Source organism: Chiloscyllium plagiosum, unplaced genomic scaffold (genome assembly GCF_037043375.1).
Source record: "Chiloscyllium plagiosum isolate Xiang-an unplaced genomic scaffold, Cpla_swu_hap1 HiC_scaffold_24, whole genome shotgun sequence".
Taxonomy (NCBI): domain Eukaryota; kingdom Metazoa; phylum Chordata; class Chondrichthyes; order Orectolobiformes; family Hemiscylliidae; genus Chiloscyllium; species Chiloscyllium plagiosum.
The window spans coordinates 54320720-54339963 of record NW_028270162.1 but is presented as its reverse complement, the minus strand read 5'-3'; the positions used below and the strand labels follow the sequence as shown (position 1 = coordinate 54339963).

Below are 19244 nucleotides of genomic sequence, written 5' to 3'. Positions count from 1 at the left end.
TACAAGTTCATAGCTCCTTGAAAGTGGAGTCTCAGTGTAATGAAGAAGGCGTTTAGTTCGCTTTTCTTTATTGGTCAGTACATTGACCACAGGAGTTGGGAGGTCATGTTGCAGCTGTACAGGAAATTGGTTAGGCTGCTTTTGGAATATTGTGTGGAATTCTGGTCTTACTGCTATCGGAAGGATGTTGTGAAACTTGAAAGGGTTCAGAAAAGATTTACAGGAATGTTGCCAGGATTGAAGGATTTGAGCTGTAGGGAGAGGCTGAATAGACTGGAGCTGGAGCATTGGAGGCTGAGGTGTGACCTTATAGAAGTTTATAAAATCATGTGGGGTAAGTGGACAAGGTCTTTTCCCTGAGTTGGGGAGTCCAGAACTAAAAGGTATAGGTCTAGGGTGAGAGGAGGAAGATTTAAAAGGAATCTAAGGGGCAACCTTTTCACGCAGAGGGTGGTGCGAGTATGGAGTGAGCTGCCAAAGGAAGTGGTGGAGGCTGGTAACATTTGCAACATTTAAAAGGCATCTGGGTGGCTATATGAAAACAGGGATGTGGGCCAAGTGCTGGCAAATGGGCTGAGATTAATTTAGGATATCTGGCCGGCATGGGTCTATTTCTGTACATATCTGTGACTCTATTTGCCTATGCGGCTCTCTCTCATCAACCAAAATGTTGAACACATGAAATTGCTTATTGTGTGAGCTAACTCATGTAAACCAACCTTGACTGCTCTCCAATTTTTTTTCCAATGGAAGTTCATCAGTCTGAAATATTTTACAATGTTTCCCTCTCCACTGCTGCCAAACTTGAGTTATTTTTAGCTTTTTCTGTGATTCTCTATTGCCATTCAGAATTTGTTTCTGTGAATAAAATGGCTTCTGATTTGCTCCATGTTAGGTGCTACTGTTGATACATGTACTTCACATAACCTTACAACCTGTTTCAGTTATGGATGGTATTGGAATCTGAGCAAAAACGTCCTAAACTGTAGAACATAGTATACTAATTGTCTGTCACAGCTATGAGCCAGTTGGATGATTAGGTTAATGGCACTGTCCCTGCACACAACTCATTGGTACATCAAATTATTCCAGAAGCCCATGACAAACCGAGGCTCAATTAGTTGTCTATTGGTATAGCCGGTGGATGTGCCACTTTGTACTCCATATATTGTAGATTATACAGGGATATTTAACCATTCTGAAAAGCACATTATGTTTAAAGTATAAATTTTCTGTCAAATCTTAGACCAAATAGGATTTCCTCCTAAACGTTTGATGAATTTTCTCCCTCTAGATTGCTGCAAGGACACTGGGTGATCTTGTGCGAAAGCTGGGAGAAAAGATTTTGCCAGAGATCATTCCAATCCTGGAAGCAGGGCTAAAGTCAGACAAGAGTGATGAGAGACAGGGAGTCTGTATTGGTCTCAGTGAGATCATGAAGTCAACCAGCAAAGATGCAGTAAGTAACTCATTATACTTGGAAGTTTTGAGCTTGCGCAATCATACTGTGTCACTTTCATATCCAGAAGCATCCAGGCTACAGAAGTAGTGTTGACTTTGCAGGTAATAAGTGAATTTTCTAAAGTAACTGGGGAAGGGTCATCTAAGGCACATATTTTACACACTAACAGGTACCCTGTTCAATCACATCATCGCCACCTCCCCAGTTAAACCATTGCTATCTCACCCCCGTCATTCTTCCTGTTTGGTCTCTACTCTCATCTCTCCTCTCAAGTGTTGACTTAGATTTGAATGACAATCCATGTAACTATTGACAATAATTGCTGGATATCACAGTAGGTCGGGCAGCATCCATGGAGAGAGAGTAAGTTAACATTTTGAGTCTAGGTGACTCTTCATCAGATATGAGGAAGAGTCATCTACATTCGAAATGTTAACTTGCTCTCCATGGATGCTGCCTGACCTGCTGTGATTTCCAACATTTGTTATTTTCATAGAGTCCAGTATCTGCAGTAATTTGCTCCATTTAACTATTCATTTAAACAGCATTAAATTCTACCATCAAAGTCACCACCCACTATAATTCCTCCCTGAACTACCTCTCTTACTCCTTTTAAGATAAGCTTTAGACTTGACCAAAGAGGATTTAAAGAGATAAGTCCTCATACCTCACTATAACGTTTTTGATTGGTCATTTCTACGAAGTTCCTTGTAATATTTTACTAGGTTAAATTTGCTCTAGAAACACAACTGTTTTCATTGGTATAGATATTTTCTAATCAACCTTCTCACCTTCGGGATAGGTGGGACTTGAACCTGGACCACTTAGCTCAGAGATAGGGACACTACCATTGTGTCTTAAGAACCTTTTTGTTGGTGTAAGTAAATGAGCATATAATGCTTAATGTATTTAAGAATGCCAATTTAACTTCAAATAATGATGAAAAGCTGCTGAAGTGCTGGTTTAAATGGTTTTCTATTAGTAAGTGAATGCAGTACAAGCAAATTGAAGAGATGAATGCAGAGAGCTGTGTTGGCAAGAGATGGAGTTGAGGGTGTGGAATGTTTCATATGTACTTAGTGGCTAGGCAGTGTGATGTTAATCCTCTCCGCTTTCACCAACTAACCCTAGCTCTGATTTGATTGTTTAATGCATGCTGATTCAGCTTGTTTTTGCCTCTGATGCTAGGTGCTTGTCTTCTCCGAGTCTCTCGTTCCCACAGTACGGAAGGCCCTCTGTGACCCACTTGAAGAAGTTCGAGAGGCTGCATCCAAGACTTTTGAACAGCTTCACTCAACAATTGGATACCAGGCATTAGATGACATTCTGCCATTCCTGCTGGAACAGCTTGTGAGTGTTTGGAGGAGAGGACGTTAGATTAGAATTTCCTTTTAAAATCTCAAACCAAACTCCAAGCGTCCTCAAGTCACCCTGACTTCTTGTTTTAAAGATGACAAGATCGGGACAAACTGGGTGACTGTGAAAATGTTGGGATGAGGTTCTGAGCCTTACGTGTAACCTGTATTAAAGAGTTCGTTTTGGCTGGTTGGGTTCCCAAACCTAGTCTGCTTCCTTACATTCCATTTACCTAGCTATTTGATAAAACAATCAAATGTTTTTCCTAATGTCTCCTTTTGTTGCTTGGTGTCATGTTTTGTTTAAAATTGCTGCAAACTGCCTTGGCAGTTTCGGTGTTAAAGGCACAGTGGCTCAGTAAGTTTGCACATTCTCCCCCTGTCTGCGTGGGTTTCCTCCGGGTGCTCCAGTTTCCTCCCACAATCCAAATGTGCAGATCAGGTGGATTGGTCATGTGAAATTTTCCATCGTGTCCAGGGAAGTGTAGATTAGGTTGATTAGCTGTGGGAAGTGATGAGTTATGGAGATAAGACTGTGGGAGTGGGTCTGGGTGGGGTGCTGTTCGGAGGGTTGGTGTGTACTCAACGGGCCAAATGAGCTGCTTCCACACTATAGGGATTGTATAATGCTATATAAATGCAAATTATGCTATACAAATGCAAATGCATTTGTAGTTGGATCATTAACTATCATGCTCTTTGCAGAACAATGAGGAAATGTCAGATTTTGCTCTGGATGGATTGAAGCAAGTGATGGGAGTGAAGAGTCGTGTTGTTCTTCCCTACCTAGTGCCAAAGGTACATAGTCAGTATATAAATACAATACAAAACCTGGGCATTTAACAAGACTACTGCTTTGAGAGTGTACTTTATATTGCTGTGTATTTGGCCATCCAGTGAAAGAAATGACCAAAAGGGACATTCTGTTACAAGATCTTTGACAAATAAAATTTTCTGAATGGAAAATACTAGCTCTATCAGTAACGGATGGAGAGTAATTTTGGGAATATCCTCAGTACCATATATCATGCAACTTTCTGGGAGTATAAACATAACTACCCTTCTAAAATAAACTAACAGACATACACATCAGCAAAAAATCAAAAACAAAATGAAAATACTGCAGTGTTAACTTAAAAATGCCTTGGCGAAGTGACGGTTAAACTCTGGGAAAGGGTTAAGTCACCGATTGTCCCCAGGTGATGTTCTGTATCCAAACTTATTGTGCACGTACAACCGCTGGCACCGGGGTGCATTCCTGGAGCAAATACACATGAACAAGCACAGCATGAAGAGGAGTAAACCACTTGACCCCTTGAGCCTGTCTTGCTGCTCAATAAAATCATGGCTAATCTGATTACTCCACATTTCCACCAATTCTCAACCTTTTAAAAAATACACAACAGTCGAGGCTATGGGCCTGGTGCAGGATAGTTGAACTAGTAGAAGTGTTTTGTTTTGGTGCTACAGACTCAGTGGGCAAAAGGCCTCTTCTGTGTTGTATGATTCTATGATAACCCCCAATAATGTTTTAGCCACTTCTTATCAAGGAGCTTTTCAGACTGGAGACCTGTGATCAGTGGTGTACCACAAGGATTGCTCTGGGTCCATTGCTTTTCGTGATTTATATAAATGATTAAATAAATAATTTGGATGTGAACATAGGAGATATAGTCAGTAAGTTTGCCAATGACACCAAAATGGGAGGTGTAGTGACAATAGACAATAGGTGCAAGAGTAGGCCATTGTGCCCTTCGAGCCTGCACCACCATTCAATATAATCAAGGCTGATCATTCCTAATCAGTATCCTGTTCCTGCCTTATCTCCATAACCCTTGATTCCACAATCCTTGAGAGTTCTATCCAGCTCTTTCTTAAATGAATCCAGAGACTGGGCCTCCACTGCCCTCTGGGGCAGAGCATTCCACACAGACCACCACTCTCTGGGTGAAGAAGTTTCTCCTCATCTATGTCCTAAATGGTCTACCCCGTATTTTTAAGCTGTGTCCTCTGGTTCGGCACTCACCTATCAGCGGAAACATGTTTCCTGCCTCCAGAGTATCCAATCCTTTAATAATCTTATATGTCTCAATCAGATCCTCTCTGTCTTCTAAACTCAAGGGTATACAAGCCCAGTCGCTCCAGTCTTTCAGCGTAAGGTAGTCCCGCCATTCCAGGAATTGACCTTGTGAACCTACGCTGCACTCCCTCAATAGCCAGAATGTCTTTCCTCAAATTTGGAGACCAGAACTGCACACAGTACTCGAGGTGTGGTCTCACCAGGGCCCTGTACAGCTGCAGAAGAACCTTTTTGCTTCTATACTCAATCCCTCTTGTGATGAAGGCCAGAATACTATTAGCCTTCTTCACTACCTGCTGTACCTTCATTGACTGGTGTACAAGAACACCCAGATCTCTTTGTGCTGCCCCTTTACCTAAATTAATTCCATTTAGGTAGTAATCTGCCTTCCTGTTCTTGCCACCAAAGTGGATAACTATACATTTATCCACGTTAAACTGCATCTGCCATGCATCTGACCACTCACCTAACCTGTCCAGGTCACCCTGTAATCTCCTAACATCCTCCTCACATTTCACCCTGCCACCCAGCTTAGTATCATCAGCAAATTTGCTAATGTTATTACTAATACCATCATCTATATCATTAACATATATTGTAAAAAGCTGCGGTCCCAGCACTGATCCCTGCAGTACCCCACTGGTCACTGCCTGACATTCCAAAATGGAGCCGTTTATCACTACTCTTTGTTTCCTATCAGCCAACCAACTTTCAATCCAAGTTAGTACTTTGCCCCCAATACAATGCGCCCTAATTTTGCTCACTAACCTCCTATGTGGGACTTTATCAAAAGCTTTCTGAAAGTCCAGGTAAACTACATTTACTGGATCTCCCTCGTCCATCTTCAGAGTTACATCCTCAAAAAAATTCCAGAAGATTAGTCAAGCATGATTTCCCCTTCATAAATCCATGCTGACTCTGACCTATCCTGTTACTACTATCCAGATGTGGACAGCGAAGAAGGTTACCTCGGAGCACAATGGAATCTTGATCAAATGGGCCAGTGGGCTGAGGAGTGGCAGATGTAGATTAATTTAGATAAATGCGAGATGCTGCATTTTGGAAAAGCAAATTAGAGCAGGAATTATACACTTGATGGTAAGGTCCTTGGGAGTGTTGCTGAACACAGACCTTGGAGTGCAGGTTCATCGCTCTTTGAAAGTGGAGTCGCAGGTAGGTAGGACAGTGAAGAAGGCATTTGGGATGCTTTCCTTTATTGGTCAGAGTGCTGAGTAAAGGAGTTGTGCGGTCATGTTGTGGCTGTATAGGACATTGCTTAGGTTGTATACAACATCTGCAGTCTTCACTTGCTCACTTTCTGTTAGCTTTCCTAATTACTTTCTGTGTGTGCATAGTAGCCTTTTTTAAGATTCGCAAATTCAGGCACCAGGTCTCTCTGCATCTCAACAATCTGTAATCTCTCACTATTTAGATAATTTATATAAAAGCATTCCTGTCAAAATGGACAACCTTACATTTTACCACATTATACTCAATTGCCAGGTCTTTACCTACTCACTTACTCTGTCCAAATCTATATACCCTCCTTTTATCATCACTACTTTCCTAACTATCTGTCATCAACAAATTTAGGACCATATTTTCAGTTTTTCCATCTGAGATTTATATAAATTGTAAAAGGTTGTAGGGCCTAAGGACATCCTTCTGTGCTGTATCCATTCTTATGATTCTAGATTCCTGTCTCTACTCCAACCCAGAAACTTCTGCATTTAATAAAAGCTTGGCACAGTTGGGCATTCCCATTCCTATCAGTACAGACAGTAGTTTGGAAGCTTACACAACCAAAAAAAGTCTCTTTTTCATTCACCCATTTCTCTTATTCTCTGCAGCTTATAACGCCACCAGTTAACACCCGGGTGCTAGCTTTCTTGTCTTCGGTGGCAGGCGATGCGTTGACTCGCCACCTCAATGTGATCCTGCCTGCGGTGATGACTGCACTGAAGAACAAGATGGGAACCAGCGAAGAGGAAGAGGTGAGAGAGAGTAGGAAGGTAACACAAATGGTGCAATCTTCTGCCACTGTCAGTGAATAGCAAATGCATGGCTTGTTTCCATAGAGCCACAGTTCTGCAAGTTCTGGGACTTACTTTATGTAGTCATTCAGTTGCATAGCAAAATTATTTTAAAGGTTCTTGTGTGGACGTCATTATCCCATCTAAAGGTTTCAAAATAAGTCCCATTAATAACACACAGGTTTAACCCATTTTATCAAACAGCTTTAATAACATAGTTGCTATAGGAATTTGTTCATAATGTAGTCCCATGATAGGCTGATTCATTTCCTATCCTTTTCCTTTGGTGCCTGTGATAGCTCTCAACATTTTGTCATCCCACCTAATGAGATATTTTCCTTTCCTGTAGGAGCTGGCTAATTGTCACTCAGTGATTCTGTCTGTGGGGGATGAGGTTGGTCAAAGGGTCATCCTAGAGGATTTGCTGGAGGCAACGAGGAACCCAGATGTTGGGATGCGCAAAGCTGCAGCAACAATCATCAACGCTTACTGTTCGAAGACCAAAGTTGACTATTTTGCCCATGTCAGGAACCTGATGTCTGGATTGATCAGATTGCTCAATGACACGGATGAGACTGTCCTGAATGAGAGTTGGGATGCTTTGAATGCAATAACCAAGGTACTAACTGTCTGTCTATGTGGATGGTAGCTGCTAAAGCCTGAGATATTTATATTGTGTTGAAGTTTTATAATGGACATCAATGACCAGAGAATTAATCAATCACCTTTGGCACACTGCTGGGTCCGTTCAGTATTCCAGTGGAGTATTCACCATGAAGAAAAACCTAATTTAAAATCATAAGCTCTACTGAAACTATATCTTTGGCATTTTAATGTGGATTTTAAGAAAAACTCTACTGGCTAGCACTTTTAAATTTATGTAACTTTCTTTCTCTCCCCCCACCCCCAATAGAAATTGGATGCTGGAAGCCAGTTATCACTTGTGGATGATCTGCACAGAGATATCCGTGCAGCAGCTGCTGAGACCAAAGGGGAACATCTGCTAGGATTCTGCATTCCCAAGAAGGTATGAGAATTTATGGCTGGGGTCAAGTTAATGCATTCCATTATTGCAAATGAGATAGAAACTTTACAGAGCATCTCTTACAATATTATGACATCCAGAAATATTTTACAGCCAACAAAGAGTCATCCCTATCACAAACATTGGAAATGCAACAGCCAGTTTGCATATGCCACACTGCCACAAACACTGGTCGTGAGCAAACTGATCTGTTCCGTGAAGTAGATTGAGGGTTAAACAACAAAGCTCACTGCTATTCTTCAAAATAGGACTTCAGAATTGATCTAAGAGAACAACCAACGCATCCAAATAACATCTCATTTGTAAAACAATACTTTATCAGTAATACTCAGTTTCGCAGTCTTGATTTCATACTTATGGCCGTGCAGTGGGTCTTGAACCTATGATGCAGAGGCAACAGTGCAACCATGAGCCACAGTGATGAATGGGAAATGGGCTGTATTCAGTTAACTCCAGATATACTGTGGGTAATTCTCCTAGAATAATGAATGCAAATGAAATGTTTGCTTGTCACTATATATTTGGTGTGCACTGGAGAAGTGCACAATAACAGGACCTACTGAAAGCTGCACAGAAATAAATTTTTAACATGTAAAGAAGTGGAGAAATTTGGGGAATTGTGAGTTGCTGCATCAATATTTTGGAATGGAATCTGGCAGGGGGAGAAAGATCAATCAAGGATAACTGCGGCCTGGGAATTGATAATTGATAACAAAAATGAAGCTGCTTACATAACTTCAAGGAATAGGGCATTGAGAGGGGAAAACACTGGAGATGGGGTTCATGGGCAGAATGTTCACGAATCAGACTACTGTGATTTTCCTCCTGATTAGTTAAATCTCAGTATACAATCCTGTCATGTTTTAGCACTCATTCTCACGGAACAATGCAGGTTTAAATCGGAAGAGAGGCATTTGGTCATGTAAAATATGGTAATGTAATCAAAATAAGTTGAGTGCATGACCAGGGTACTGATGTAGCAAATAAATGTTTGTTGTCTCGTATCAACATAATGTTTTGTTGCAGGGTGTTACTTCGATCCTGCCTGTTCTGAGAGAGGGTGTATTGACAGGAAACCCTGAGCAAAAAGAGGAGGCTGCTAAGGCCCTAGGCCTTGTTATCAAGCTAACATCCGCAGAGGCGTTGCGACCATCTGTAGTTAACATCACTGGACCTCTAATCCGTATCCTAGGTGACCGGTTCAGCTGGAATGTGAAAGTGGCTCTCTTAGAAACCCTCAGTTTGCTGCTTAGCAAGGTAAAAACAAGAGTCTCAAATGCGGAGTGTGCGCGATACGCCTCCCCATTTTAGTCACCACCTAATCCCATATGTTGAGAGAGAATGTGCTGTTGTTATAAGAAACGAAGAAGCTGTTACAGAAAGCAAGTAATGTTACTTTTGAATATTTCCGAGGATGATGAGAAATTCCATATTTGAACCAGGAAGATAAACTATAGCTAATACATGAAAGAGGATATTAAAGATGTATGAGATGCATATGAACAGAAATAGACCATTCAATCCTTCAAGTCTCTTCTGCCATTCAGTAAGATCCAGATTGTTGGAATTGCACGTTCCCTTTCCCTCCGATTACCTCTAACCTTTACTCCCTTGCCTGACATAAATCTACCTACGTCAACCTTAAAAAAATATTTAATGATCCCACATACCTTTTGAGGCAGAGTGTTCCAAAGTTGCTCCACCCTCTTTGAGAATAATAAATCTCTAATCTTATATATTGGAGTCATGTACCCCTCACTCGTCTAAACTCCAGCTGAAACAAGTACAGCCTTTTGAATCCATCCTCATAAATTCCATTTTAAGAATTAATCTAATGAGCCACCTCCAGTCCTTTTACATTCTTCCTTAAGGAAACCAAAATTGAACACAGTATTTGAAATGTGGTTTCAACAATGCCCTATAAAACTGAAGCACAATGTTCTTTCACGTTCAGTCCTCCTTTTAATAAAGGATAGCATCTGTTAGCCTTTTTGATGACGTGCTGTACATGCATGACACTAACTACTTGTGACTCGTTCACTGGAACATTGAAATCCCTCTGCCCCCTGGAATTCCTCCGTCGTTCTCCATTAAAATAATACTCTGCTTTTAGAGTACAATGGGATCTTGATCAAATGGAGTTTAATTTGGAAATTTAATGTGAGGTGCTGCATTTTGGAAAGGCAAATCAGGGCAGGACTTATACACTTAATGGTAAATTCCTAGGGTGTATTGCTGACCAAAGAGACCTTGGAGTGCAGGTTCATAGCTCCTTGAAAGTACAGGTTCGGGTGGATAGGATAGTGACGGAGGAGATTAGTATTCTTTCCTTTATTGGTCAGTGCATTGAGTATAGGGGTTGGGAAGTCATGTTGCGGCCAGACCGGACATTGGTTAGGCCGCTTTTGGAATATTGTGTGTAATCCTAGTCTCCTACCCATAGGAAGGATGCTGTGAAACTTGAAAGCGTTCAGAAAAGATTTATAAGGATGTTGCCAGGGTTTGAGTTATAGGGAGAGGCTGAATAGTCGGAGGCTGAGGGATGATCTTAGAGGTTTATAAGATCATGAGGGGCATGGATAGGATAAATAGACAGTCTTTTCCCTGTGTTGGGGGAGTTCATAACTAGAGGGCATAGGTTTAGAGTGAGAGGGGAAAGATATAAAAGGGACCTAAAGGGCAACGTTTTCACGTAAAGGGTGGTGCGTGTTTGGAATGAACTGCCAGAGAAAGTGGTAGGAGACTGATACAATTGCAAAATTTAAAAGGTATCTGGATGGGTATATGAATTGAAAGGGTTTAGAGGGATGTGGACCAAGTGTTGGCAAATGGGACTAGATTAATTTAGGATATCTGGTTAGCATGGATGAGTTGGACTGAAGAGTCTTTTTCCGTGCTGTACATTTCTATGACTCTACATTCTTCCTACCAAAGTGACCAAAATAGCACTTGTTTACTCCATCTGCCAGATTTTTGGCCACTCAAACAAGTATCTCTATCTTCAAACTCCTTATGCCTCCTTCACAACAAACTTTCCTTCCTAGGTTGTTCTCATCTGTGAATTTAGCTGCCATGCTAAGTCATGCCTCGTCTAAGTCATTGATGTTGTTACGACACTGGGTAAACCCTCCTGCTTAATTTACACCAGCAACACAGAAAAGATTTATCCTGTGCCGTAATCTGTAAAAATCCGAGTGACCAAGAACTATTTAAAGTAAAAGTTAATATCTTTATTTTCTCAAGTATAATTAAATAAAGAGAATAATTAACTAACCATGATTTACAATTTATTCCTCTAACCTATCTTTTACCTTCCTTTCTATATACTAGTCCGATAAAACTCCCAATTGAGATTGACAAAACCACACTTCTTATCTCTAAACCAGGCTGCTTTCGTGCTTCTATTCAGATATTTGTGTCTTCTTTTCTTCTTCTTAGGAATTTCTGCATGACAGGTTACTGATTGAAAAGGTACTTTTAAGATTGCTGTTTTTCAAGCAGTCTGTTAACATGCTGGGTTTGGCAGTTCTCCTCTCAACTGTTCAATTTTCCCTGGTCTTATACCTCCAAAGCATTAGATTGTGCCATTGGCTTTTAAAATGCTCAATATACTAAATTCAAATTGGATTGGAGTTTGATATTTTTCGAGATATAATTTAAACTGATTGGCTAAATTCAAATTTGTATTTTTATCTCATAGCAACTCAGCGAGTGCTGTTTGTTCTGAATCAAATGTTACTTTGTAAATTCTCCAACCTTCGGTGTACTTGCCAAGTCTTTCACTCTCTTCATTGCAATATAAATAGTAAAAAGTTGAGGCCCCAGCCCAGGTTCTTGAGGGAACCCACTCCTCATATCCTGACAACTCAATGAAGACTGATGCATACTTATTCCCTATTTTCTGCAAGCTAGCCAATATTCTGTCCATTTTAACATGTTACTCCCATATCGTGATACTTTTTTGCAATAACCTTTGCTGAATGCTTCATTGAATGTTTTCTGGAAAACAAAAGTTGTACCTCTGTAGGCTCGATTTCCCTTTCACTGCATTGTGTATTCCTTCTAAAATCTCCAATAAACTGGTTAAACAAGACCTTCTTTCTCAAAACAAAAAATGCTGACTCTTCTTGACCAATTTGAAACTCTTTAGGTTTGGAGCTATAATCCGTTTACTGATCAATTCTAACACATTCCATCCAACAGATGTCAAGCTAAATGGCCTATTGTCTCCTTGTCTCTCTCTGTGTGTCTCTCTCTCTGTGTCTCTCTCTCTCTGTGTCTCTCTCTCTCTCTGTGTCTCTCTCTCTCTCTCTGTGTCTCTCTCTCTCTCTGTGTCTCTCTCTCTCTCTGTGTCTCTCTCTCTCTCTGTGTCTCTCTCTCTCTCTGTGTCTCTCTCTCTCTCTGTGTCTCTCTCTCTCTGTGTCTCTCTCTCTCTGTGTCTCTCTCTCTCTGTGTCTCTCTCTCTCTCTGTGTCTCTCTCTCTCTCTCTCTCTGTGTCTCTCTCTCTCTCTGTGTCTCTCTCTCTCTCTCTCTGTGTCTCTCTCTCTGAGATTATGTTGACTATATTGTATCATATTCTTACAAAAATGTATTTGTATTAAATTCTAAAGCTTAAAAGATTGCTGCATTTGTTACCGTTGATTTGTGGAGTCTACAACTGCAGAGGACAGTCTTTGACTTGGAACATAGAACATTACAGCACAATACAGGCCCTTGATGTTGCACCGACCTGTGAAACCAAACTAAAGCCCATCTAACCTGCACTATTACATTGTCATCTATATGTTTATCCAATTCTTTCCAACAAACTGAGTGTGCTCAAGTACATGGAATATACTCAGTGCTTCCTTTTTAATGTCAAGTCAGCAAATGCCACACTACATTTTATCTCCTGCTGTTCTTAAATCATTCTAGCTTTTGCCTTGAAGACCCAATTCTCTCTCCCTCATTTTCTTTAGGAATAGAGGAGCAATGACCTCATGTCATTCACGTTGTAATCATTCAGAATCATTAAACACTCTTCCCACTCCACTTCCCTCACCTCGTTAATATAAACTTATTGTACAACCACAAATAATTATATCAAATATATTATTAGATTTGACAGGACATTTTAAAAAGTTTACGTACATTCGGTTCTGCTATAATGCAGTAGTTCCATTCTGACGCAATCCCGTGTTATAAGAAAATCGCATAATAGCAGCACCATTTAAACTAATGGGGTTGGAATCACATTATAACCAATACACGCTTTAAAAGTTAGTGCTTTAGAAATAGTGTCCACAATTTGTCAATCGTGTTATAGTGCATTCACATTAATGAAATGCGCATTAAAGCAGAACGACCTGTATTGTTAGAAATTCTCTGGTGTTTGCATATGATTGCACTAGCCATCCACCTTTTTTTTTTAAGATATTGTATTTCTTTAATTAGCTCACTCTCACTAATGTACTAATTAATTTAATTGCCACCACCTTTTACTAGCTTCCCATCTTCTCGATGTCAAATATCTTTCAATATTTAGGTCTCACCTTTGGTCTCTGCAACCGTACCTCTATATTGCTATCAAGTCATACATATTTAATTTGACCTTTGATAACAGTTCTTCCATTTTGTTGTGTATGCTCAACATGTTAAAATACCCAGACTTTAACTCTGTCATGGTAGTAGTTTTGCAATCCCTGGCCTTGTCTGGTGGTGCACACTTTAGTTTATACTCGCTGCCATACTCTAGCTATCATTCCCAAATCACTACCCTGTTTTATTACCTTGTTGCTATTACATCTCTTCTCACATTATCCCTGCTGCCCAATAATTTAGTTTAAAGCCTCCTAGACTATCCTAGCAAAATGACTCACCAGAACACTCTTCATGGTATAATAAAGTCATATTTGAGAAAAAGCTAGTTTGTAAAAACAGAAGGAACGGGAAAGGTAAACATTCACTGTGGCAGTGACCCCCTAACAGTAATTACATCATAGGGCATGATACACAGGAAGAAATAAATGAGTTTGGAAGAAGGTACTGCAATAATCATGGGTAACTTTAATCCTCATGTAGATTGGCAAAGATAGTCTGGAAAATGAGGCCAATGATGTATTTGGAACAGATTCTTTAAGCTTAACAGATTCTTTATAGAGCCAAGAAATAAGGGAGTTAAGGACTAAAATAGTGTAGATGAGTTGGCCTAACCTCTGTTATAATGAAGGAGATTTTGGAGAATGCTGAAAAAATTATATTGTGATCCAGTAGAGGTGATGTGTTTTAATGAAAGGGACATCATGTTTAATTTATTGGTTTTTGAAGAAATAATAAGCAAGCTAGATAATGGGGAACCTATAGATGTGCTATTGGTTTGATTTCCAAAAGCACACTTCATAAAATGGCACAGATTTCTTTGTAGGATAAGAGTACACGGTGTAAGACGGGGCTTCCCAAAATGGGATTCGGGGTGCCAAAGGAACCCTGGTACCCAGAGTGCACTGACTGAGTTATAACAGTCGCACCGCCTTTCTTAACAAACACCCCACTTTCACAATGACTTTGCTGATCTTTTCCCATGCAAGCTTGCACATGGAGATCCAGTCAAATGTTACTTTTCAGCTCTCTGTATGTAGTCCTGTAGGTTATGGTACTTAAAATGCATGCCAAAGTATCTTTTGTTTTAAATGCAATGAGGAATTCTGTCTCTACCAGCATCAGGGAATAATTTCCTGATCCTCCTCCATCCTCTGTTAAAACATCTTTAATAAAAAGAGTAGCCTCCAGATTTTGTGATGTCTTCAGCTCCTCAATGATCTTATTCTCCACTGTGCATTCTTCTTTTCACATATTGGCTAGTACTGAAGCATTGTAAAGTTTCTTTGAAGGGTATACAGGTCGTTCCCTGCGTATCATTAACGTGAATTTGCTATAACGCGATTGATGAATTGGGAACACTGTTTCTAAAGCACGAACTTTTAACGTGTGGGTTGGCTGTAACACGATTACATCACCAACATTTCAAGCACTGTTTCTAAAGCGCGATTTTTCTATAACACAGGGTTGCACAAGAACACAATCGTCGCGTTATAGAAGAGCTACCTGTACAACATAGTCTAATAATCGCCATAAGTATGTTAACTGGAGTACAACTTCCAGCTTTCATTTAATTGTCATGCTTCTTTTTCTGTTTTGCTGTGTGTAGGTGGGAATTGCCCTGAAGCCCTTCCTTCCACAATTGCAAACTACTTTCACAAAGGCGCTGTCTGATACAAATCGTTCTGTCCGCCTGAAAGCAGCAGAGGCTCTTGGGAATCTGATCATTATTCACACCAAAGTGGACCCGCTATTTACTGAACTTCTGAATCTTGTGCGAAGCGCAGATGATTCTAGTGTGAGGTATGTATCACAAATCAGAGGGAGAGTGAGTCCCTTTGGAAACCTTATTTGTATTACTGCTCAAGGTGTAACTGATTTCTTGTGCAGCCTGAAATGTCCAATCAAATAGAAGTGAAGACATCTAGGACACTCCTTTATTGAGCATCCGATACTGCATACAAGATCAGTACAAACATTTAGGATTGTGCATGAGCACATATCGATATGATAAGGAGAGGGGTAAATTGAAATGTTGGAGCAATTGTAAAATAACCCATGCCACTGGGGCGGCAAATGGCGCAGTGGTTAGCACTGCTGCCTCTCAGCGCCAGGGACTCTGGTTCGATTCCAGCCTCTGGTAACTATCTGTATGAAGTTTGCACAATCTTCCTGTGTCTGCGTGGGTTTCCTCCAGGTGCTCCAATTTCCTCCCACAATCTAAAGATGTGCAGGTCAGGTGAATTGGCCATGCTAAATTGCCCATAGTTTTAGATGCATTAGTCAGGGGGAAATATAGAATAGGGGAATGGGTCTGGGTGGGTTACTCTTCAGAGGGTCGGTGTGGACTTGTTGGGCCATAGGGCCTATTTCCATACTGTAGGGAATCTAATCTAAATCCAAGTTTGTAGTCATCTGAAACAGTGTATCGATACATTGAGACTGAGAGATGAATAAATGAATTGTGGATCTATATGACTGTAAGTTGCTAAGTTCTTAAAGGACACTGTTTGGTTAGGTGACTATTTATTTGCATGAGCAATGATGTACAAAAAATGAGGAAGAGCACTTAGTTATCGTCCTGATAATCTGTTACATTTGAGCCCTTGCATAAGAGTATTTTGTCTGCTGTCTTCTAATGAAGACCATTAGAGCAATTGGTATCCTCTTTATTCAGGGTTTATATATCTTCTGATTATCTGAACGTAAGTGTTAGCAGAGAAGGTTTTATTTTCAGAGTTCAGCTAGTCTGCATTATTACAAATATTATTTCTGTTTTCAGAGAGACCCTTCTTCAGGCACTGCGTTTTGTTATTCAGGGTGCTGGTGCCAAGGTAGATGGAACAATCCGAAAAAATACCACCACTCTGTTATTGGGAATGTTGGGACATGATGAGGTATGGAAACAGTACATTCACATATTTAGATTCACTCACTACTGTGCAATAAATAGACCAAGTGATCTACTCTTGCATGAAAGTGATACTTGTGTGGCCTCAAAGTCAGTTTCACAGAGTAGTGTGATCTGCTGAATATATCGCATTACAAAGGGCGAGAAATATGACAAATAACGTGCTCTGATGTTGCTGACTGAGTAACCAGCAATTGATTTTTTGCTATCCTGTAGTTTATATAATTCCTAATGACCTGTCTCTTCCTCTCAGGATGCAACACGCATGGCCTCAGCTGGTTGTTTAGGGGAGCTGTGTGCATACTTGCCAGATGATGAACTCAGTATTATTCTAAAAAATCACCTTTTGGGTAAGTAATACGCAACATTACTGCAGTGGTGCAATCTGAGTATTGGTTAGACCACACTGGATAAGTGTACACCATCTGGTCTCTATAGCGTTATTGGAGAAGGTGCCAAAAAGATTCACAGATAAAACAAGAATTGAGTGATTATTCAATTGCTGCTGACTGGGGCTGTTTCTTCTTAGGTTAAGAAAAGAAGTTACGGGGCTAATGAAATGGTGGACTTCACAAGGGAAATGTGAAGAAAATACTTCTGGGCTTAAACAATATAGTCACAAATAAATCCAGTAGGAAATTTGGTAACTTATTTACCAATGACTGGTTAGTATATGAAACTTGCTACATTGCCCCAAAGAGTGTTTGAGGCAAATAGCACCCATGAATGCAAGGGGAAACTGGATGAGCACAAGAGGTGAAATCTGATGAAGTTATATGAAAGGGCCTGAGAGGAGAAGACCTTAATATGGTGCATAAATAAAACCGCAGATCTTGTTATGTTGTAGATTTGGTGTGCCAACTTGGTATAGTCTTGATTTTTGTTTTCCCCAATTCCCTTTTCCCCCCTCACTGAAATGAGATATTAGAAAATGAGTAAGGAGCTCAGACTCGTGGCCTGGCCAAACTCCATCCCACAGCTCACCCTTACAAGCAAATGTATTATTATTATTATTATTATTATCATATAACTGTGTAGGAGCTTAGAGTGTGGTGCTAGAAAAGCACAGCAGGTCAGGCAGCATCCCAGGAGCAGGAAAATCGACGTTTAGGTCAAAAGACCTTCATCAGGAATGAGGCTAGGAGCTTGCTGTATGCAAATTGACTTCTGCATTTTCTGCATTACTTTATTTCAAGCATACTTATTTGGCTGTAAATTGCTTTGGGATGTTATGCAATTGCAAAAAATCTTTCCTCATATCATCTTTGCTTGTAGAATATGCTCCAATTCTGTACTGGAGAGCAAGGACAAAGTTGTTACTTAAAGAAATTCAGTCAACTCTTCAAAGTTACCTCCTCTGCTTTCTGAAAGCGGAATTCTGCTCGTGCTCTTATCACTCACTTACAAAACAATTAAGATGAGTGTTTTGCATATTTTCTTGATACAGTGTTCATTATCTCACATTTTCTATCAAAAGCTAGATTTGTAAAATATTTTACAGCTTTAACATTTAACATTTGAATCAAATTATATGTAGAATTATATTGAATATTGTGCTGAAATAAGGAAATCTGTGTTCTTCAAGATCACCAGAAGTGTTCAGGAGAAAGTGATGACTTCATGTTTGTTTCATCCGCACCTTTACTTTCAAAGGTTTTCTGCCTCATTTTGGATCATGCTGCATGATCTTCCTCATATCAACACTGAGAAGTTCAATTCTGTCACTATTTAAAGTTATTGTGTTCCACCAGCAAGACGAGGATCAGTGAAGAGTATATGTATATCATAGAGTAATAGACTTGTATAGCATGAAAACAGACCCTTTGTCTGCCTTGTCTATGCTGACCAGATCTCTTAACTTGATTTAGTGCCATTTGACAGCATTTGGCCCATATCTCTCTCAACCCTCCCTATTCATCTACCCACGCAGATGTCTTTTAAATGTTGTATTTGTACCAGCCTCCACCACTTCCTCCAGCAGCTCGCTCCAAACGCTCACTACCCTGTGCATGAAAAATTTGCCCCTCAGGTTCCTTGTAAATCTTTTCCCCTGTCACCTTAAACCAATGCCCTGTAGTTTTGGGCTCCCCTCCCCTGGGAAAAAGACCTTAGCTGTTCACCTATTCAAGCCCCTCATGATTTTATAAACCTCTATATAAGGTCACCCCTCAGCCTCTGATGTTCCAGGGAAAATAGCCCTAGCCTGTTTAGTCTCTTCATATAGCTCAAACCCTCCAATCGCAGCAACATGCTTTTAAATCTTGTCTGCACCCTTTCAAGTTGAAGAACATCTTGCCTATAAGAGGGAGACCAAAATTGAACACACTATTCCAAAAGTGGTCTAACCAATGTCCTGCACAGCTGCAACATGACATCCCTACTCAATGCACTGACCATTAAAGGCAAGCATGCCAAACGCCGTCTTCATCACCCTATCTGTTATGCCGACATTATCTTACTGTACCTATATCTGAATGTATAATTGAAGTGGAAGAATATCCCATGCCAATTTTTGATAACTTTTAAACATGCTCATCAGGTAAGCCCTCTGCCTGCTTTTTCCAAGAATGGGGAACATGCACTTTCTTAATACGAATATGCAGGTTTTGCTGACGTCATCCTTGTAAATCTTCTCTGCATCCTCTCTACTGCCTCAATTTTAAGAGTACAACTCTCTGAAATAAGTATGGTTTAACTAAGTACGCAAAAAAAAGGGGAGGGTTAGGGAGGGAATTTCAGAGCTTAGGATTTACGTATTAAAAAATATGATGAATTGGAGCT

At 40.2% G+C, this 19244-nt stretch overlaps 1 protein-coding gene across 1 annotated transcript in view; it reads left to right on the top strand.

Moving 5' to 3' along the window:
- The window catches only part of gcn1 (GCN1 activator of EIF2AK4), a 128449-nt gene that overhangs the window by 98875 nt on the left and 10330 nt on the right, over positions 1-19244 (top strand). Inside the window, exons 45-54 of the mRNA XM_043716089.2 lie at positions 1295-1459; positions 2651-2812; positions 3523-3615; positions 6748-6891; positions 7280-7549; positions 7844-7957; positions 9002-9232; positions 15162-15355; positions 16335-16449; positions 16717-16813. Coding sequence (XP_043572024.1) covers positions 1295-1459; positions 2651-2812; positions 3523-3615; positions 6748-6891; positions 7280-7549; positions 7844-7957; positions 9002-9232; positions 15162-15355; positions 16335-16449; positions 16717-16813 — 1585 coding nt within the window. The remainder of the gene's footprint in view (positions 1-1294; positions 1460-2650; positions 2813-3522; positions 3616-6747; positions 6892-7279; positions 7550-7843; positions 7958-9001; positions 9233-15161; positions 15356-16334; positions 16450-16716; positions 16814-19244) is intronic.